Source organism: Desmodus rotundus, chromosome 4, assembly GCF_022682495.2.
Source record: "Desmodus rotundus isolate HL8 chromosome 4, HLdesRot8A.1, whole genome shotgun sequence".
NCBI classification, from domain to species: domain Eukaryota; kingdom Metazoa; phylum Chordata; class Mammalia; order Chiroptera; family Phyllostomidae; genus Desmodus; species Desmodus rotundus.
In genome coordinates, this window is record NC_071390.1 from 31,220,785 (window position 1) to 31,244,469 (window position 23,685).

The 23,685-nt window shown below is 37.3% G+C and overlaps 1 protein-coding gene and 1 pseudogene across 4 annotated transcripts in view; one reads left to right on the plus strand and one right to left on the minus strand.

Annotated features, from left to right (window-relative positions):
• Nucleotides 1-23,685, plus strand: part of RNLS (renalase, FAD dependent amine oxidase) — a 243,857-nt gene that overhangs the window by 503 nt on the left and 219,669 nt on the right. For 3 of the 4 annotated variants that reach the window (XM_024563414.4, XM_053923188.1, XM_045197779.3), the window contains exons 2-4: nt 385-490; nt 1,103-1,245; nt 4,171-4,329. In XM_024563414.4, coding sequence (XP_024419182.1) covers nt 385-490; nt 1,103-1,245; nt 4,171-4,329 — 408 coding nt within the window. The remainder of the gene's footprint in view (nt 1-384; nt 491-1,102; nt 1,246-4,170; nt 4,330-23,685) is intronic. The other variant, XM_053923186.2, reaches the window with a different exon arrangement.
• LOC112307400 (destrin pseudogene) lies at nt 1,693-2,159 on the minus strand (annotated as a pseudogene).

Here is a 23,685-nt window from a genome sequence, read left to right on the forward strand (position 1 = left end):
CATTGACCAAGACCTAATGAAGATGTAGTTTGCAGGATCCAGTTATTCTCACGAATCCTGACTCAAAAGAGTGAAAGCATTCATTGATTGATTCATTCTGACATTTCATTCATTATTTTATTCATTCATTCCTTCCATTCAAATTAGTAGCTGTACGCACCAGACACAGTACGGAACACTGCTGTTATTCATGTGTCTTTTTTTTTTTTAAATCACACAGTGACCACATTTTCTTTTAACTGTTTTTTACCAATGTTGGATGACAAAACCTTCAACTTAAAAAAACCATGTTTTCTGATACAGATGTAAGGTAACATGGGGTGAATAGCATTGATTGCAAAGGTTATTCTAATGCAGAGACATTTTCCTGTGGATTAATTCAAGGGGGAAGAATGGCCACCACCCGCAGTCCTCAGAACCCACAGAGCACAGTCGACTTGGGTGCCCAGTACATCACACGCACTCCGCATTATGCCAAAACACACCACAGGTGAGTTAGTTCAAGGGTGGAATCCGTCTTAATAGCTGTATGATAAAAAAGTAAACTATCCATATTTAACAGGGTTAAGCTTTGCCTCTTGTAATATAGTGAAATTATTATGATATCATCATTTGTGATGGCTTCAGCTTTAAAAGGTTTACTTAGTAAAATGGGAAAACCACAATCCACGTCTCAGAGTGTTGTGAAGGTCAGACGAGGTGGTAGAGGGAACAGAGTAAGGGCCCATTAAATGTCAATCACTATGCCGGTGTTGAGGAAGACGACGAAATAGCTGTGTTGAAGTCGGTGCTGACCAACTTAAATAAAACTGGTGTACTGAATAACTTTCCGTTCATTTTCACCGACTTTATTTATTTATTTTGAAATGTGCAAGAAAATAGGCCTTTGGTTGATGTCAGCAAAAGATTTATGGATTCTCAAAACACTTCTGTTCTTCCCCCGAATTATGTTGTATTAACACAAAACATATGTTGATTTGATCGTATGACAATTTCTGGTTATTATTTCATGTTATGATCTCTAAGAATTCTTGTGAGAGAATATGGTATGTTAGAGCTAATTCTAGCATATAATTGTGTTACTCATATTGATTTATTTCAGTTTTTATGACGAACTGTTAGCTCTCGGCATTTTGAAGCCTCTGACCTCTCCTATTGAAGGAATGGTGGTGAACGCCGGAGACCAGAACTTTGTGGCCCCTCAAGGGATTTCTTCGGTTACTAAACATTACTTGAAAGAATCAGGTGGGAATAGGATTTTCTCTGCCTTCTTTTAAAATTAGCATTTTAAAATAAAAGTTATACACAGAATTAAATATTAATACTGTAAAGAAACATAAAATAGATATCCTCCTAACCAACATTTAATAGCTAGTTTTCTTCCCCTAAAGTAATCACTAATAACAGTTTCCAATGTATGTTTCCAGAAAAGTGTTTATGCATCTACCTATTTAATCTACATGGCTGTCTCTATTTATTTATTCATATATGTTTGTATTTATTCATTTTTTAAACTTTGGATTTTAGCTTTATTTAGGGCTGTTTGTGCATGTTTGTAGAATATTTAGTTTAACAGATGACAAGATAGCTCCCCCTCAGTGAGGCCCTGGCCTAAATATATTTCGTTTACTTATAGAGCAAGAGGATAATATTAAGCACGGAAGCTTTTGGTTTGTGGCACTGAACAGTGATCTACACAGGGCATCCTTCAACAGCTACAATTTAGGATCCACTTAGCTTTTCAGCAATACAAGCCCGGGTCTCCTGGCCTATTTGCTTGACATTCGCGTTTTATGCCTTGAAATTTCTTTTTGATTGCATCCTTGGAGCTTGCATTGGTTTTATTTTTCAAAGATGCTAGTTCTCGTGCCTGCAAAAATGCAAACAAGCAAGTAAAAACAGCATTTCCTCTTTTCTGGATTCCTTGGTTTCAAAGCTTGGATCAAACAAAGTGTAGCAAGAAACTTCCTCAGGAAGCATTCCCACAAAATGTTTAAAAGGATTGGTTATGGCTACACCAACATCTCCAACCAAGAATCAAGTTCTCTTTGCCTTCCTCACTTTTTGTCCGCACTGAGACAAAAAATGACAGCCTTCTTTCTTTTCTTGATTTTGTCTGGTGTGGAACATTTCCTAACTTTCATGTCATAAAAATGCGACATACTTCATCAGCAACTTGCACTCCCAAGGCCACCTTCAATTCAGTGTTGGTTGCAAGGACAAGGCAGGTGGGGGAAAGCAGGATGGGGAGGGGGCAGGGGCGGGGAGTCATCCCACGCATGTCTAATGAGCACCCTCCTCACAGCAGCAGGACCAAGTGACATGTTTATATTTATTGTTTTGAAAAATATATACCTGTGGGACTTTTTACATAAACCATTCTATAACGTATTTGGTCTATGTTGATAATAAATTCTCTATTCTCTCTCTCTCTCTCTCCCTCTCTCTCTCTCTCTCTCTAAAGCAGTGTATTTAGTTAGACATTGTTCGAATCTCTTCAGGTTTTGTCTGATCAGTTCTGAACTGCTGCTCCCTGACCCCTATTTGTAGGAAGTTATAGTAGAAAAATGCATATAGATTTTCTCTTTAAAATGGAGGAAGCCTGGGAATAAAATTGAGTAAATATATATCAGAAACATATTTGCTTTTGTAAAGTGTTTAAATTTAATATTCTGATATTTTTATTTTACATATTTTAACATTTTTTATTAAATATTATGTGCTGGAGAAACAGTGGTAAATGAGAGATGTGGTTCCTACCTTTGTTAATAGAGAGGAAAGACTAATTATATACACGCACAAAGACACTTAATAAATGCTAAGAAGGAATGAGAACCTTATGAGAGAGCGTATGATAAGAAGATCTTACTAGTTTCGGAGATATGAAGGGGGAGATGGGTCAAAGAATGTGTCACTGAGGAGTTGCTGTTTTCATGAGTACCTGAAAGGTAAGCAAGAGGAAACTAGGCCAAGAAATGAGTGGTGATGATTCCATGCAGTGGACACGTGAAATTGGAACTGTTCTAATGTAGGATCAAGTTCGAGGGACTAAAAGGCCATCATGACTGGAGAGGAGTGAATGAGGAAGAAAGTGATGAGATGAAGTTCAAGACTACGACAGGGGCTGCATCACAAGGGGCTTTGTAAGCAATATTAAAGATTTTATACTTTATCTTACGTGCAGTGGGAAGGCATTGAAGAATATTAGATTGTCAAATAAAAAATGACAACAGCCAACACAACAATAGCCACACAGTGTGAATGAATCAAAATTATACCTATATTTTTGTCAGATTGGCGAAAAATAGAATATATTTTTTGGGGTGCTGCAGAATTTGAGTAATTAGTTTGTGTGTGCCATGAGATGAAAAAGGCTGAAAATCACTGCCTCAAACAAGCTTTGATTATATACCTAATATGTGCCAAGGACTATGCTATATAGGCTGTATGCTACCTATAGAAATAAAACAGACTTAATTACAGATTAGAAGGGAAGAAGGTATTAATGAAATAACTGCTCAAATAAAATACCTTTGGGATAAGTACAAAGAAGAAAAATGCAATAAGAGGATATTCTAGATTGAGTTTCTGTTAATTCCTTCTTAGTTAAGGTAGTGGATCCATTGACAAGGACATGGATGTCTCTTACAGAGACCTTTTTCAGGTTTAATAGGAATAATAATTCCTTTAATAGGGGATATTGCTCGCTCTTGCTATTCCTAGAGAGAAGAATTAACACCTTTACTAAATGTATACTTGCTCTGCAATGATAATGAGTCCACAGTCGGATAGATATAGCTTTAAGTTACGGCGTGGCGTTTCTGAATCTGTTTCCTAATCTGTGAAGTTAATTGGTATAGTGTATAGCCAGCACTTTGCATAGTCTTGACGTATAGCTGATGCTTAATAAAAAATAGCTATGGTTACTATTATTATTAATTGTAATCATATTTTTCCCCAGTACAGGCATTGATAGGTAGGTCCAGGAGTGCCAGAGGAGAGGAATTCCCACTAAATGATAAAAAAAGTAAAGAAAGTGAACCCCAGGGGCTGCGGAGGACAAACTGCACCACTTATTCACACAGGTGGATGCAGTTGGTGACTCTTCTCTCCCCCTGTATTCGCATGGGAAATTCTGCTTACGTGAACATGATTTTGCTTTTGGAACAGGTGCTGATGTCTGTCTCAGACAATGTGTGACCCAGATCAACCTGAGAAATGACAAGTGGGAAGTCTCCAAGGAAACAGGCTCCCCTGAGCAGTTCGATATTGTTGTCCTCACGATGCCAGTTCCTCAGATTCTGCAGCTCCAAGGTGACATTGCGAACTGTGAGTCTCGGCCTATGCTGTTAACTTCCGGGAATGGACTTTCTTTGGGAGAGCGAGAATTCAGCTGAACTCTCTTAGCACGGGGTCTCATAGTATGGATCCTATTGATTTACATGTGTTACAGACACAAGGTGGCCTGGCTCACGGTATTAGCCTTGGTCACACTGAAACCCTTAGAATTTTTTTCCTTAACCAGTTGAAGGGTGAATGATTCTTTTATTGCTCTTGACTTTAAGATGTAAATAATTTTGGTGGATATGCAGTAGTTTGGCCTACAAGAATAGCAGTGTTCTTGTGGACAACCTGGAGGAAAGAAGGTTTTTATGACACAGCATTAATTATGTGAGCCCCTGGCAAACCTCTTCTCTGATTGCTCTTGAATAAGAGTCTCATGATCTTCTCTGCTTGGGATCTGTTGGCTCACCTTTTACCTGGCTTCTCCCCTGTCTTTTTTCAAAAACAGCTTTAAGATGTAATTCTCATACCATGTAATTCATTCACTTAAAATATACATTTCAGTGGTATTTAATATATTCACCAATATATGCAACCATTCCCACTCTGAATTTTGGACTATTTTAATAACCCCCAAAGAAAACCTATATCCTAAAGCTCTTGCCTCCATCCCTCTAACCCTAACCCTAAATGGGTCCCTAACCCTAAATGGACTGTCACTCATGTTCTGTGTCTAGATTTCCCCATTACCTGGATTCTTAAGAAAAACGTTTCTGTGGATCTGCTTTGCCCCTACCCGTGCCAGGTTTCACTGATTTGTCTCCTGTCCTTCTTTTGTCTGACTGAGCCTGACATATCGAAGTCATTGACTTCTACAGGACACCTCATCTTGCCTTGAAGCCCGTGAGTTATAAGAAAGCAGAGCCTGGCGATGATGGGCAAGACTTTGGGTCATGTGGGAATGGCGGTGTATATGATGTGCCTGGAGCTTTTGACTTTGTTGCCTGACTGAAGTTGACAATGGGTTTGATTGAGAAATGGCCTTTGATGCCACTGTTAGAAAGAAAACTGGTAATTAATGTGGTTTATCTATCATAGATTTAGAACTGTAATAGAAATTGTTCTTTGAGGAAGAAAATAGCTGCTTACTAGATCTTGAAAGTAATTAACTTTTCTTTAAACAACAGTTCTACCGGACAGTAACAGTGTATTGGTACCGTCTTTGCTAGTGCAGTGTGAGCTGATGATATAGAAGGGATTGGAATATGTACTGTATAGCTATAGGCACATTAGGAAAGCAATTTCAGTGATCTCTGTCATGAGCCTAGTCCTAGTCTGTTGCCAAAGTCACTTTACAGTAGGATAATTTATTGTCATGGCACCTGCAATAATTGGGTAAATTTTGAGACTTAAATAATACGCTGGAACATTTTACTAAAACACCGTTATTTGTCAGTGTATTCAGTTGTGCTGTAAGTTACATATTCCGATTTTTAAAAGCTACAGTAGTTTTGTATGTGAAGAGACATCCTTCAACATTGCAATTTGACGGTACTTATCAGTATTTGTATTAGTGACATATAAAACATAACAAACACCTGGTATATGTTTAAGGGCCTTCCAAATAATAATTTTATTTAGATCTTCTACATCCTTTTTTTTTTGAGTACTTGAACTATAATGGACTGAGAGAGATAACTTAATTCTCCTACTGTTATTGTATTATATATCTTTCCAGAGTTTGGGGGGCAATTTTTGCTTTATGACTTTTGATATTTTATTTGATTCATAATATATCTTCATTAAATTTATCTGCTACATCCTTTTTACTAAATATTTCAGAGATGCTTTATTTTGGAAGGCACCATTTAAAAAAAAATTTGTTCATCTTCGAGTCCAGTAATTTCATAAAGATGTATAATAGTTGGTTAGTTTTGCAGGGAGCATGTCACCCATTGTTTTACTTGAATATTCAGCTTTCCCCTTATTTGCAGCTAAGTTTTCTTCTGACACTTGAAGAATTACTTTTGGCACATTTGTTATGATGTAAGAGTATCTTAAAAAACACAGAGTATCTCCCTCCCATACCTGCCATTTTGTCTGAACTCACTTCCAACTTTGGACTTTGCATTACTTTTTAACTTTCTCTTAAAAGCCTTCTCTCCATGTCACCCATGTAGTTTTCAAAAGTGTTTCTTTTGCTCTCTTCCTTGAGATGCTTTCTCCAGAGGTCATATAGTTCTTCACTGTTTTCAAGTCATTGCCTAAATGTTTGTTGAACTACTGTGCTTCCTGACAAAATTTTTCTGTGTGTTTTTCATCAGCTCATTTTTTAGGTTCTGTTATGTTTTGTTCTCTTTCTCCTTTTCTCAGCATAGGCCCCTCTCTAATCATTAATCATCTATAAATGGGGCTATTTGCGTCAATTTTGTGAAGAATAGTGTTGTCGGGAAGGCCAGACACTTCAGTTAAAGCATGTTCCCTCAGAATACTTACTGTGTAAATTTTGCAAATACTTACCTGTGAACAATTGAATGCTAGTGATCATTAATTTAATAATATAGTTATTAACAGGAAAAGATTTCAAAATATTTTAAACTAGAAAATAAAAAGATGTGTCTAATTTTTCCATCAACCAAACATATTTTGACAGAGCCACTTTAACATTTTTTATTGCTTAAAGATGATTTTTATATTCTTCCTTACAATAGTGATGACCATTTTTTGAAAAGTCTTAACTTTAAAAATAAGGATAGTTTAGTCTTATTATTAAAAAGATAGTGTTGACATAATCTGAAAAAATATATCATGCTGAAAAAGAAATAGATTTTCTTCTTTTTTAGTGGAGCAATATGATGGAATATGTAGGCTCTTCATGGTGAAAACGTTTAAGAATCATTGACTTGGTACATTTGATTGATGGTTAGGGTCTTTGCTGTGTTGTGTTGTCTCAGTTCAGAATTGGACCCCATGCAAATAATTCTGTGTTTGTTTCCTTGTTATGCAATAACCTACTCTGGCAGTAAACAGTTAACAGAATGTCCTAACAATGATGACGCAATGCCTACAGGTATGAAAGAAAGGAGTTTAAAAGATCTGCTTTCTCTTTATGTTATAAGTTTTAATAATGACTTCAGTATGAAGAATAAGTTAATCTCTTCTCTCTTTGTTTCTGGAGAACTTTAAATGTACTCTTGTTTGATTTTAGACATTTTCAATTTCTATGCAGAGATATCCATTTACAAAGCCCTTTATTGCCATCTAGTGGATCTCAGTATATATTGCAGTATCCTTCTGAAGTTTTCTTTTTATTTACTTATTTTTAAAATTGTAATCGTTTATTTTTATTGTATTTTTCCATTACTATTTATCCCCCTTGTACCTCATCCACCTCCACCCACCCCCCTTCTCCCCACAATCACTGCACTGTTGTACGTGTTCAATATGTGTCCAAGAGTTTGGGGTTTTTTTTTTTGCTTGATCCCTCCATCTCCCACCCGCTACCCCCACAGCTGTCAGGCTGCTCTTTATCTATGACTCGCCCTCTATTTTGCATGTTAGTTCAGCTTGTTCATTAGATTCCATATATAGTATTTGTTTTACTCTGCCTGGTTCATTTCCCTAGCATAATGGTCTCCAAGTCCATCCATGCTGTCACAAAGGGTAAACTTTTCTTCTTTTTTTGCGACCGAGTAGTATTTCATTATGTAAATATACCATCGTTGTTTTCCTATTCATCTACTGATGGACACTTGGGCTGCTTTCAAATCTTGGCTCATAAATAATGCTGCCGTGGACATAAGGGTGCATATATTCTTTTGAATTAGTTTTTCAGGTTTCTTCGGGTAAATTCCCAGAAGTGGAATCGCTGGGTTTTAAAGCAGTTCCATTTTTAATCTTTTGAGGTAACTCCAGACTGCTTTCCACAGTGGCTGCACCAATCTGCATTCCTACCAACAGTACAAAAGTGTTTCTCTTTTTCCGCATCCTCGTCAGCACTTACTGTTTGTTGATTTATTGATGGTAACCATTCTGACAGGTGTGAGGTGATAGCTCATTGTGGTTTTAAGTTGCATTTCTCTGATAATTTGTGATGTCGAGCATCTTTTCATATGTCTATTGGCCATCTGTATGTCCTCTTTGGAGAAGTGTCTATTTAGATCCTTTGCCCATTTTTTAATTGGATTGTTTGGTTTGGGTGTGAGTTTTATAAGTTCATTTAAATTTTGGATATTAACCCCTTATCAGACGTATCAGCAAATATGTTCTCCCATTTAGTGGACTGTCTTTGTACTTTGTTGATGGTTTCCTTTGCTATGAGAAAACCACCCAAAGCAATCTGTAGACTCAGTGCAATTCCTATCACGATACCAGTGTGTATTTCACAGGACTAGAACAAATATTTCAAAAATTTACATGAAACCACAAAAGGCCCTAAATAGCAACAGCAATCTTGAGAAAGAAGAACAAAGTTGGAGGAATCATGCTACTTAATGCCAAACTACACTAGGCCATAGTAGTCAAAACATCATGGGACTGGCATAAAAACAGATACATTGATCAATGGAACAGAGTAAAGGGCCCAGAAATAAACCCACACCTTTATTTGACAGAAGAAGCAAGCACATACAATGGGCTAAAGATAGTTTATTCAATAAATAGAGTTAGGAAAATCAGACAGATATGTACAGAAAAATGAAACCAGACCACTTTCTTACACCACACAGAGGAATAAATCCAAAATGGATTAAAGACTTAAATGTTAGACCCAAAACGATAAAAATCCTAGAATAAAACATAGGCAATAAAATTTTGGACATTGCTTGTAGCCATATTTTTTTCTGATATATTTCCTCAAGCAAGGGAAACAAAAGAGAAAGTAAGCAACTGGGACTACATCTGTCTGAATTTTTAAACTAGAAAGGACTATGAAGGTAATTGAAACACAGAATATATATAAAGCTATAACTATATATAATTCACAAAACCCAATAATGTCACAGGGAAATAAATTTAGGTCTATTCTAATTAATTTACCCAAAAGTGCATAGCTAATTAGAGACAGAACTGGGGCTGTGTTACAGGTCTCATATTCATACAAACTCTGAGCAGTCCCACGTCTTTGGCTTGTTTTGTACTTTTCTTCTCATTCTATATCTATTTCCTTTTCTAAATCACATCTAGCTTTTAGGATCTGTGTATGTACCATCTCTTAAATGAAAGACTTCCCTTTTGATTACAGCACTGTGGTCTGGATTTCCTCCTAACTCTTCCTTTTCCCTATTTTGTTTTCTATGGAAGAAATAAAACTACTATTTTGCAGGGGTGCAATTACTTGTTACTTTTATTACCTTCTCCAAGTTGGAAGAACAGGGAAGCTTTATGGGCCATATAGTGAATCTCTTATGATTCACAGTTTACCTTCTGGTTCTACAACTGTGCTCTTCTATGTATTAACCTTACAAAAGTCATCTCATTGAATCCTCACCTGACACCATGCATAGTTATATTCCCTATGCTCTGTTTACATCCCTGTGATTATTTTGTAACTACCAATTTATACTTTTTAATCTCTTCATCGTTTTTACTTAGCCCCCTAACCCTGCTCCCATCTGGCAACCATCAGTTTGTTCCCTGTACCTATGAGTTTGTTTCTGTTTTGTATGTTCATTTATTTTGTTTTTTGGATTCCACATATGAGGAAAATCATATGGTATTTGTATTTCTCTGTCTGGTTTATTTTAGTTAGCATAATACCTTCCAAGTCCATCCATGTTGTTTCAAAAGATATGATATCATTCTTTTTTATGGCTGAGTAATATTTCATCATATGTACCACATTTTCTTTATTCATTCATCCATCAATGGACACTGAGGTTGCGTTCATATTTTGGTTATTGTAAATATTCTGCAATGAACATAGGTGTGCATATATTTTTTTCTTATACCATACATAAGAATAAACTCAAAGTGGATTAAAGACTTACATGTAAGACCCAAAACCATAAAACTTCTAAAAGAAAATATGGACAGTAAACTCTTGGACATTGCTCTTAGTAATTTTTTTGATATGTCTCCTTAAGCAAGGGAAACAAAAGAAAAAATAAACAAATGGGATACATCAAACTAAAACATTTTTACATAGCAAAGGAAACCATCAACAAAACAAAAAGACAACCTACTAGATGCAAGAAGATATTTGCTGTTGATACATCTGATAAGAGGTTGATATCCAAAATATGTCAAGAACTGATACAATTTAACATCCCAAAACAATTTGGTTAGTGGGCAAAGGACCTGAAAGGGCATCTCTCAAGAAGGGACATACAGATGGCCAACAGACACATGGAAAGGTGCTCAATATTGCTAATCATCAGAGAAACACAAATGAAAACCACAGCAGGATATCACCTCATACCTGTAAAAATGGCTATCATCAATAAATCAACAAACAAGTATTGTCAAAGACGTGGAGAAAGGGGAATGTTTGTGCCCTGTTGGTGGGATTACAAATGGGCACAGCCACCGTGAAAAACAATACGAAGATTCCTCAAAACATTAAATTAGAACTACCAAATGACCCAGTAATCCCACTTCTGGGTGTTTGTCCTACTAATTCTTGATCACCATGTTTTCCAAATATGCCTAATAAAAATTACTAGTTAAAAAAATATAAGGGTCACTTTTGAGAAGACTTTGATTCCTAGGTTTTGGTTGGGGTCCAGGAATCTTGTATTGTTAACATGGAGCCCATGGGAATTTTCTCTTCCCCAGTTAGGCCTGTTTGAGACATTCTGTCCTGTAATAACACTCATCAGATTTTATTGTGATGCTTAATTTTTAGTAAGTGGCTTCCACACTAAGTCATAAAATCCATGAGGAAAGTGGCCTTATAAGCCACTCTGTCCCCACCCAGAATCAAGTACCAATCACATCCAGATCCATGCATTACTAGTATTTTTCAATTAATATCTGCTGAATGAATGAACATCTGTTTTGTTTTGTTTACCAATTTGATTATGCTCCTTGAGGGCAGATAATCATAGTCTTCCTGTCCTGGCTTGATACGTGGTTCACACTGCTAGGGTAAAAAGGAAAACCTCAGATGGATCATAGAATTTAGGACTACAAGGAACCTTGGGGCTCATTGCTTTTTCTACTCTTAGAAGTGAGGAATTTAAGACATGATCTGCCTTGTACACAGTCACACAATTTATTAGGGGCCATACAGGAGAGAGTATGGCCAAGAGAAAAGGCACCTTTCAAATATTGTCTTGATTTCATGTTTCTCACATGAACGTTTCATCAGGCTGCAAGGGAAGGTCTGGGCCTGAAATCCACATAGCTGGCTTCTGTGCCACAGTTCTTCCATTTTCCTGCTAGGAAAGTAATGAAAGTAGTGCAAAGGATGTGGAATGAACATTGTGGAATAACACAGGTGGCATATGGTCAGTGATTGTGAGGGATGAGGCGCCTGGATGGGGTTTCTTTCCCTGTACCAGACTGCCTCCCACCCAGAGATCCTCAGGTTTTCTCCCACACACCCTTAGATTAAAGGAATGCGTATTTTAAAGGTCTCCCAGCTAATATGTTTCCTTTATAGTTTGGTATGCTATCTCATATCCTCAAAACAAGAGTGCTGTTTTTTTTTTTTTTTCTCCTAAAGAAAGAAAGAGAGAAACCAGGTCTGGTGCCTGAATCTCCCTGTGAGTGCCATTCCTAACCCAGTGTAGGCTCACGTGCACTCTTGCTTCTACCAGATGAATTGGTAGAGGTGAGAACGTTGTTCATCTGAGCAAATAGATGTCAGTATATCTCCAGGGCACATATATGCCAGTTTTGCTATGCCCTTACACCCTGCCGCCCCCCTCCCTACTCTACTAACTTTGGATCAAAGGCCTTGGGCAGGAATATGAATGAGCCGTGGTCGAGTCTACGCCGAGCATGTGGCCACAGATCAGAAGTCTCCAAGAGGAAGCTGAGAGAGGCAAGAAGAGTGATGGAGTTTGGTCTCCTTTCTTCAGAAATCCTTGTCTACTGTGTATTTGTATCCAGGATACTGTGTGATATTTGATATTTGTGGAGATCATGAATAGTTTAAAAGTTTCAGTAAATTCACAGGTGGTAGGTTTTTAATGAACTATGAAAGATCCTGAGGGTATACTTCTCAATTTCTAAAGATGCCCTAGTAAATAACCACTTTCTCAGTAGTTCCTTATGTACCATACCTCCCTTTTCTCACATCAGTGCTAGCACGCAAAACAAAGCTCCCCGTGCTTCCCCTTCTGTCGTCCTTTCCGACACCTGGCTACATACTCTGGCTTCAGATACCCTGCGCACAGTTTGCACCTTAGCGCTGTCCTTAAGATACGCAAAATTGTTCAGTTCCTCCTTTCTCCTAATATTATTTATTTTTTCAATTTTACTCTTATTTTAGTTAGTGGAGTTTATTGATGAAAAATTTGAAAGTAAAAGTAAAATAAAATCCACTCATAATTCTAGCCCCATAAATACTAACCCAGTGAATACACATTTCCAAAAAAAAAACACAACCCACAAAAACACATTTCCAGATATTTTTTAAGGTAGAAATAAAAATATTTTTTCTGTTTTCAAACTTTCTAGTATTTTAGGAATATCTTTCCAATGCTAATGAATGCTCACATGTGTCATCATTTTTACTACATAGTGTTCTATTTTTGGATTTCCGTTAATACATTAAAACAGTTCTATGGACACTTTAGGTTTCTAGTTTTATGAAGTAATCACTTTGACAGTGCAAACCTGAAACAGACTTTCTCCTCTAAACCCCTTTCCTCCTGGCAAGTTATTTTACTACAGAGTAGAAGAAGGCCCTCTTGGTGGTTTTTGTTTTAAGCTTTCTTGGTTAATCTATCTTTTAGTTTTTCTCTGCGTGCTTTAGAATCAGGTTTCATTAAAAACTCTTGTTGAAATATTGATTTGAATTACATTTAATTTAAGTGTTAACATAGGGAGATTTGCTGTCTTTACAATAGTGCACCTTCCCATCCAAGGAAATGAAACAGTTCTTCATTTATTTAGGTATTTTTATGTTCTTCAGTAAAGTTGTATACCTTTTATCTGAAGATATTACATATTTTATTGGACTTATTTTGAACTCTTTTATGTTATTTGTGGAGATTTTGAATAAGAGCTCTTTTGTTATCTTATGTTTACTTAGGTGTTTCCAGAGAATACCATCTAGCTGAGTTTATATATTTTTTCTTTTTTTAATTGTTTTTCAAGTACAGTGGTCTCCATTTTCCCTCCACCACCACCCCCCTGACCCCAGCCATGCCCACCTCCCACACTTGATCTTACCCACCCTTTGGTTTTGTCCATGTGTCCTTTATAGCTGAGTTTTTAAATCCAACATGAAAAGTCTGTTTCTTTTGATAGGAGAATTTAATCCTTTTACAGTTATTGAAAAAACAACCATCTTGTTTCTAACCTTTCCATTGATGTCTATTATTTATTTTGCTTCATTTCCCCCCCACTTTTTGACTGTTTTCTTGTATTTGCCAATTTTATCAAGTATCTTTTATTTCCTTCCTCATTTACTTATAGGATCTACAGTTCTTTGACACTCCATTGATGGTTATCTTCTTATTTATTAAAACATATTTAGCCCTGGCTGGTGTGGCTCAGAGGACTGAGTGCCAACCTGCAAAGCAAGGGGTCACCAGTTCAATTCCCAGTCAAGGCACATGCCTGGATTGCAGGCCAGGTCCCCAGTAGGAGGCATGCAAGAGGCAACCATACTTTGATGTTCCTCTCCCTCTCTTTGTCTCTTCCTTCCCCTCTAAAAATAAATAAAATAAAATATTGAAAAAACATACTTAAACCTATTTCACCCACTTCCTATCCCTCCCCACATCATACCACAAATATTTTCTAAATGCCTACTGTACTAGAGGTTGTTGGGCAAGTCAAAAAAACTTAAGTAGTCCTTCTCCTCTTCTCCCAAAATAGTTTTTCATTACTTTAAATGACAAACCTGATTAGTAATTATATATATATATAAGTTTATATATATATACACACACACATATAATTTATTTATATTTAACAGCTGCATAATTTTCTATAATTTGGAAGTAACAGGATTTAGTTTTTTTGTCTCTTATTATTTATTGATGGACAGTTATGTGCTTTCCAGTTTTTTCTTATTTATTCCTATTTATTGCTATGTTGGGTGATAAGGTACTAAAATAGAAATTTTTAGATAAAAAGATTTGTATGTTTTAATAGATATTGCCATATTACTTTCCAATAATTTTGTCGTGATTCTCATTCTTAATGTTTGAGAATACCTGTTTTTTGATACTGTCTATTCAATAGCACTAGATGTTTTTAAGATTTTATTAACCTTTTCAGATTTCTGCTAAAGTAATAAATGAAAACAGGTGCATTGTTCTTACTTTAATTTGCACTTCCCTGGACTGAAAGTGAGATTGAGCCCCTTTTAATACATTTATTGGCCATTTGACTTCTTCTTTGTGCATATCCTGGTCACTCCCTTGCCTCCTTCTCTAGTGTGCACTGTGTCTGTTAGGAGCATTTTACGTGTAAGATACTACTTTTTGTACATTGTATTACAGTTATTTCCCAGACAACTATTTGTTTGCCTTTTGCCTTCATTTACGTTGTTTGCCATAATTTCTTTAGAAAATGTTTTCAGTCCGTTAGGTCTGTGCTTACTTTTACAGATGCTGGATTTCTTGACTTGCCAAGGGCTATTTCTTCCCCTCACTCTACAGTCAATAAATACCCTATTTATATTTTATATTGTGTACATGTTTAAGTATATTTATATTTTAAGAATTTTAATTCTTATACTTCTAAATCTTTATTCTATCTGTAATATGTGTTTTATAAAGTATGAGACAGGGATCTAGCTCTGTGGGGCATTTTCCCCCCTGGTGATACCAATTTTATCAGCACCATTTATCTAATAAGAGATTCTTTTCCCACTAACTTAAAATTCCTCATTCGCCATATGTTAAATTCCAGTTACTTTGTGGCTGTAACTCATTTTTAAGGGAACACTATGGAGTGGACACATGAGAAAGCTTGATTTTGTTTCATGGAACTGCCCTCAAACTTTCCTGTGTTGAACTCCATGTTCTTCTAGAGAGAGAGTACCTTAACAACATCTTGTTCATGTGCTACAGTGTTCTAGTCACTTTTGACTGTTGGAATAGTCTCATTTTGTTTTTTAAGACTTAGCCATGTTTATTTTTAAATTTTAATCTCAATTCAGAGCTCATTCTTTCCTCCTAATGCCAAGTAAATCTGTGTGTAGTATCAGAGGCTGTGAGCAGAGTGAATTATGGGGTCTGTTTTTATAGACACACCCCTTAGACGCCCTTTGAATATCCACTCACTCCTCCCTTCAGACTATATTCTCTTGGAGACATTGATTGCTCCTCCTAATGGCTTCTTTTTGGTGGCTTTGGCCTACCTATAGTTCATTCCTGCTATCTGATGCTTGGTGATGATTTTACATGTAGTCAGTGATGTGTTCTCTTGGCCCAGTGAACAGATTTTAGCTTCTCACTGAACCCCTCTGGGGCTGTTAGCAAGGCCCTCACCTACCCTAGAGGCAGTGAGTTTCTCGTAGACAGCCCACTAGCAAAGCTTTGCCCCAGCCCCTGTGGGTTCTGCGGGTCAGCAACCACCTAGTTAGAAAACAATGTCCCAGTCACCCCTCTTGGAACTCTCTCCTGAGGGTTTGCTTCTGAATCATTCCCTAGAGGTCTCTTAGGAAAGAGAATCACCCCCTCCCTGCTCACAGGATTGAAAAGAAAAAGCTTCTCTCCAGGAATGTGACATTCCCACTAAAGCTGAGCTTTCACATCCCTTCGATTCTTCTTCCTGTATTGACCAGGCAGTGCATGGGGCTCTGAGTAGTAAGGCCAGCTCTTGCTGGCAATTTCTCAGAAGTCTGAGGGCAGTTGGCTTGGTTCTCTTCCTGGTAGCTCCTTGAGCTTCAAATGCAGGATCAGTATTGCTTTTTGTCCCCAACTTTACAGGGAGCCAGGATAATAGGGGAAAATGCCATGTCAGTTTTAATGTCTGAAGGCAAGGCTTTCCTTAATATGTCTTTATTAATAACCAATTTAATAATTACCATGCCCTCATGAAGAAAGTGTATTTGTTGACCGTCCTTTGCCCCACTTTAGCCCCCTGCTCATCCTTCAGACTCATTTCAGAACACTTCCTCAAGAATACCTTCTTGACCCCCAAGACCAGGCCATTGCTCCTAATACATGTTATACTAGTTTAATGTCCCTCATATTTTTAACACGTATCACAATTTTAATTAATTAATGGCTTAGTCCATTGTGTTGTGTGTCTTTCCCAATAGAATATAAAGTACAGGAAGACAGGAACTGGCTTGACTTATGTGTATGGTTTTGCTCAGGATTCCCTGTGAGTGCCTCATTTATGGTAGGCCCTCAGTCTGAATGAATGAATGAATGAATGAATGAATGACAATCTGAAATATGTCTTGAAGACAGGCAGAGGAAAGGAGGGAATGCTTTGGAGAGGAAAAAGGGTCTTAGCAAAAAGTTGGAAATATAAATGTTTGTTTTATATCTTGGGAACTGAAAATAGATTGACTCAGAACAAAAGCTTTGTTGTGAGGAATTTGGAGAAATAAAGCTGGAAATGTGGATTTGGGGCAGAATGTATTAAGTCTTGAATGTGAACATCTGTTGAACAAACAACAGAGGTGTAATTCATCCAAAACATTGTATCTGCGTTTTAAACCTGCCTGGATACATTGAGATGGTAAATAACTTTATCTAATTGGATTGGGAGGAAGAAAACATTTGCAGGACTTGCGGGAACAGCATTAAAAAGCTTTTAATATTAACATATGCGCTATCCTTAGACACTTAGAAATTTAGTAAACTATACTACAAAAATGCTTAATCTTAGAACTTATTATGCACTATAGAATATAATGGCAACTTATTGCTCATAATAAACACCTGCAACCTCCTTCCCACAACTTTTAGAATCTCCCATCATCATTGATGGAAAAATGAGAACCAATTCTTTCTACTAAAAGAAGTTTAAATTCTTCATTTTTGTTTGACATTTTGCAGAAAAGATTTTGATGAAAAGCATGAGTAACATGCTTCATTGCTTTTTCCAGCAGACCATCCCCACAGGAGGGGAAATAATTTAGTTTCTAAACTTCTTCAGGTATTAGCTGCTCTATTAGTCTGCCTGCAAGCTTATGAGCTGAGAGTTGGTTCTGCTTAATCTTCCATTCTTCCTCTAAGTGCCTGAGAGGGAACCCAAGCTAGTGTTTGCCTCTCTACCACCTTCTGGAAACTGCCTGTCAGTGGAAGTGCAGGAGACTCCCATCCATCCTGGAGCTGAGAGTGCTCTGGCACTACTCTTACCTGGGCTGGCTACCCACTCTAGGTCCTGGCAGGACAGAGACTCTTTCCCTACTCCTATCCCTCTGGGGAACTAATTACTGTGTGTGTGTGGGGGGGAGAAGTAAGGGGGATAACCAGATGATGATGATAACCAACATCAAAGAGCATTTTGGGAATACTTACTAAGCACTTTACCTACATTATGTCATTTATTCTTCACAACCACTTTATAAGAAGTAGTTCTTCCCCATTTTATAGAAGAGGAAAGTGAGAAGCAGAGAAATTAAATGAACTTGTCTGAGGTCACGTAACACTTGAGTGGCAGATCTGGAATCCAGATCTTCTCCAGGCTCTAGTGATTGGGACATCACACCTTTTTGTGCCTGTACCCAATGTTAGTGCGCGTGATCTCACTGTACTTGATATAAATGCATCAGTGATGTCTTGCTGCTGACTTTTTTGTTTTTGTACACGTGCTTTCAGTAGACACATGTTTGAAGCTAGGCCGCCAGGTTGCACCTCTAACAGAAGGTCCTTTCTTAATTCTGCCTTCACAACTCAGAACTTTACTTTTCATTCAGAGTTCTTCGATATCAGAAAGCTTTACAAAGAAGTATCAGAGCTAGAGATGGGGTGAGATGAAAGAGCAGAGAGCTATAATTTATAGTTGCGTCCTTATCACCAACTGAGTCGCCAACTGAATTAAATTGAACTTCCCCCCCTCTGAGCTGGCAAAGACATTTGAAAGAGAGAAGAAATTTGAGAACTAAGATTTTAACTTTCTGGCATAAATCTCCAAAAATTCAAATGAAATGTGCCGAACACAAATAAGAAAGTATTACCACAATAAAATACTAATGTTAAAGTGCAGAAGTTTAAACATCAAGACTAAAAGAAAGTCCCTGGCTGGTGTGGCTCAGTGGATTGAGTGCTGGCTTGCGAACCAAAGGGTCACTGGTTTGATTCCCAGTAAGAGCACTTGCCTCGGTTGCAGGCCAGGTCCCCTGTGGGGGCACACGAAAGGCAACCACACATTGATTTTGTCTCCCTCTCTTTTTGCCTCCTTTTCCCTGTGTCTAAAGATAAATAAATACAATATTTTTTTAAAGATTAAAGGAAAGGAAGGGAAGTATAAGGGAATACGAGCATTCTGCATTGGACAAGCCTTCTTCCAAGTTTGTTATTTTTTTCACAAATACATAAGATTTATGAGACATGGCTATATGCTGACCAGACATTCTGATCATCTACCATTCTTCTGAAGTTCTGTTTCGAGTCTGACATTTTCTCATTCTGATTTGAATGCTCACTTCTAGAAAAGAATGAGAATCTTAAAAAGTACTTGAGTAGCTAGCACAAAATATTATGTTTACCAGTGTAGAAGTTTCTGTTGGTTTGAGGAAGCTGTTTAAATGTTGGTCTCTTCTAAATTTTCTTCCATGAATTAGCCTCCTCAAAATCACTATCCCCAAAGCGGAGCTTCCTTTCCATTTCTGTGACTTGTTAGATATTTTTAGTATCTTATAATTTTACTTGCCACAGGCATATAAAATCATGACATTTTATTCCCAGAAGAGAAATTAAATCCAGTTTTATTTTTAAATGTAATTTTAATCTTTTATTCAGATGTTGAATTCATTTTTTTCATTTTAAATGTTTATCAAACATCATCTCAGAGTTGTTCTGGGCACCCTGAATACAGCAGTGAACCAAACAATAAAAGCTCCAAAGTATTTCTTCTCTAGTGGGAGGAGGAGAAATAAGCAAATATCTATGTGAGGTGATAGGAAGTGTTGGGAAAGAAAGTGAAGCAAGGTAAAGAGGACAAAAGGTGAAAAGGAGTAATTTTGTATATAGTGTGAGCAGGTCTGTGACAAAGTGACTCTGAGCAGCAGAGACCTGAAGGCAGTGAAAGTGTGAGCCATGGGAATATCTGCAGGGATATCCAAGTAGAAGCACAGTAGCTTCAAATTGAAAAGCCCGAAAGTATGAGCAGTTTCGCAAGGAGGCCAGTGTGGCTGGGGTACAGTGCGTAGGCAGGGGCAGGGGTAAGAGATGAGAACGGAGAAGCAGCAGGAGGCCCAAGTATCTAGAGCTTATGCATGACAAAGACCTTGGCTTTTACGCCACCTGAGGTGGAATGATACGGAAGGAATGACAGGACCCGGCAGGTGGTGTTGTCATGCTGTCCTTGTGTGGACGTTAGACTGGAAAACAGCTGAGCTGACGGGGTGGGCTAATACTATAAAGACACAGGCCAGAAATGCAGGTGACTTGGACCGTGTAGCAGTAGTGGTGGCGTGTCACAGAGTGGTTGCAATCCAGATGCTGACTACAAGAATCCTTCGTTGTCTGATTCAGTTCTGTTCCCGATATCAGCTACCAAGAGTTCAGATAGTGAGAAAACCCAAGCATTAGTGGTGCCAAGAAAGTTCCAGAAGAAAGAAGTGACCAGGTATGCTAAATTCCGCCTCTAGTTTGTGCGTGGTAAAGGCGCTTCTTTCAGAAGAAGCTCAAACATTATGAACAATATATGACCAAATATTATATGAATGATAAAATAACAATAAATTCATATCTATCAATAATTGAATCTAAAAAACAAAATAAACAAAAAGCAGAACAGAAACAGAATCATAGATACAGAGAATGTTTTGATGGGTGCCAGATGGGAGGGGTGTTGGGAGATGGGCAAAAAAGGCGAAGGGATTAGAGGGCAAATTGATTGTTACAGAATAGTCATGGGAATGTACAGGACGGCATGGGGAATACAGTAGGCAAGGAACGTACTCGTATATGCACGACCAGTGGATGTGGACAACAGTGTGGGGGTGGCCTGAGGGAGTGGGGAGGGTCTGGGTGGAGGGGGGCAATGGGGGAAATATTGGGGCAATTGAAATAGCATAAATAATAAAATATACTTTAAAAATAATTTTTTAAAGAATTGGCTATTGAATTTAGCAACGCGGAGGGCAATGGTAACATTGCCAACCGTAGTTTCTGTGGGTACTGGGAATGAAAAAATAGGACGAGAGGACATTGAGATTATAGGTTTAGACTAGTGTTTCTCAATCTTTTATCGTTATCACCTCCCTAAGGAGCTTTTTAAGACATTTTTTCCTAATTTCCCCCCTACCCAAAGGATTTCTAATATCACAGATATACTTTATAATTATTACATATTATATGTGTGGTGTGCTTTATCTATAAAAAGAATATGACTTTTTCATCTGGGAAGAGTCAAAGTTTGCCTTTTGAGGGTAATATCACCTCTATTGAGAATGGGATAATTTCGACAATTCTTTAGAAGTTTTCCTGTGGAAGGGTGTAAAGAATTGGGTTGGTAGCTAGAGGAGGAGATTGGATTGTTTTTATTGCTTTGTATTTTCAAGTTGGGATATATTATAACATGCTTGTGTGCTGATGGAAAGAATCTAGCAGAAACGGGAAAACTGATGATATGCAATAAGATCGAACAGTTACAGGAGTCACGGTCTCATGTAGAAGACAGAGGACAGGCCAGACAGTTCCCCCAAAAATAACAGGAGGGAAGCCAGAGCATAGGAGCACAGGCACAAATAGGATATCTTTGGAGGGGAGAGCTTGTGGAAGTCCTCTTCCCACTGGTTTGTTTTCTCATGAAACAAGAAGGAAGATCATCAGCTGAAATTCAGGAGGGCAGGAGATTTTGAAGACTTAAAGGAAAAGGAGAAGTGTGATATGGTCATGGAGGGAAGTACACTGAGTAGGACATCGAACAGCTTGGCAGCCCTAAGACACACCCGAAGTTAGCGATTCGGAGTTTAAAATCAGACAAGTCAATATTCGGTTCCTCCAGCACTTGATTTTCTCTAAGCACATTAGAGATTTTAAGGATTTGAACCAATGAATAATGTGAGTTAATACTGAGTTTATGCTGCATGAGACCTAAGATTTTTTTCAATTTAATACTTTTATGCTTTTAATTGGAATGTTTTATTCTTGATTCTGTTAATATTAAGGACTTCAGATAAGAAGTCCTTACTTATCTGATAAAAGTAACTAAAATCAACAAGGATTTTAGTGCTTTTATTTTGGTTGACATTGCTGCTGAATATGGGAATGTGAGAATATATAAAAATGACAACTAGTTTTGAATCTCTTTCTAAATACATATATTATTTTCATAAAAAGGAAACAGTAAATGGTAGTTTCTTTGAAGATGTGGTAGTCACTCTCTAGAGATTTCTGAAATTCTGAACTATACTTAATCATTCCTTCATACATTTATTCACTTAACAAGCATTTTCTCAGCAGCTACTCTCTTGTCAGTCACAGGAAGGACAAAACTGAATATAACACAATTCCTACCTTGAAGTACATTGCAGGCATCTGGATGTTACACTGCTTTTAGGTGTACTCACTTTTCTTTATAGTATATAAAGATATACTTAAACTAATATACAGGGTTCAGCAGAAGTAACAGCTGCTTGAGTGTGGTTGATAGGGTAATAACATGGGTGTAATAATTTATAGTTTTAACTTGAACATTCCACCTAAAAGGTCATATGGTGTGCTTGAGTGTGATATTGTTATGCTACAGAATTACGTGCTTATGATTTTCGTAATAAAAAAGCAGTGTTATTTGTGCCAGACCCTGTATTTAGAGCTCATGGTTCATATGTGGCACCATATAGTATTAGCACTGATAAAGAGAGAATGGTATGAAATTTGTAAAATAAAAATTCAAACACATTAGGAAATTCCGTACATTTCATACAAAATGTTCGTGGTTGAGTTTCTGTTCTTTGAATAGGAAACAGTGGGCTCATAGAGACTGCTTTGTCATGGCCACAACTGCGTGCTTTATAAAATCTGTACTAGAAATTACCAATTCTAGCGAATTACTAATTCTCAAGATTTATCCTTCTATTTGACAAGACTGGTTGTTGCTTTTAAAGAGTTAACAGCATCATAAATCTGTCCTGCGATTTACCCTCCTGTTGAGGCCAGGCCTGGTGCCTCCAGACTGCAGGACACACAGATGAACAGCATGCGGCAGTGTTTAAATGCTCTTCTGAAAACCAGTGTCACCGCCGAAGACAATTTAGACCACTTGTCTGCAATCATTGCAAACGCATCCGGGATTATATTTTTCTTTTATATTGCTGTGTGTCATGCTTTGTTTGCCAAACAGAGTATAGAAAATGAATAGGCAGTTTTCTGGCATAATTCTTTGCAGATGAATTGTCAGAATGAACTCTGTTGCTTAAGAAAAACATAAACACGGTTTAGTCACTGGATGCGGCTGCATGCAGGTTGTGGCTGAGGGGAATTGGGGTTTGGCTAAAGTGTTACTTTTTTTTTTAAATTCTGAGAGACCAAGATTCTCTTTGCTTTCATAATAGTCCCACTTCACTCACCAAAAAAGAGCAAGCTATCAAATTACTGAGGTTTCACTTGTATGCACATATCTGACATAATTGTGAATTTATTTTGTCATGACTAAATTATAGTTATTATTTGAATAAGAGAACTAAGCTTTTGATTCATTTTTACAATTTGTATGGAGAATTTTCTTTCATGTAGATTTTTTCCCCATATACCACATACAGCTGACTGAACTTTAAGCCATCCCCCAAATACACACGTGTGTGTGTGTGTGTGTATGTGTGTGATACTCCTCATTATCCTTCCTGTTTTAAGGTAATACCACTGGCAGTGATTGAAATCTTTACATAATAATATAATGGGGGCAAAGCTCTATGAGCACAGTAGTCATTATCACAGAGTAGATGTATGAAGATATTTTTAACCCGTGACTATTTTCTTTACGTATGAATATTCTCACTACTCTCCTACCTTTTGTACTGACTGTCATCCCAAAGATTGCTTAGAGAGAATGTGATTCCTTATTGCCCGCGTTGCCATTTGCATTTCAACTAATTATAACACACAGATATCTATTGAGCTCTCAGAGTATTCTAGGAATAGTCCAGAT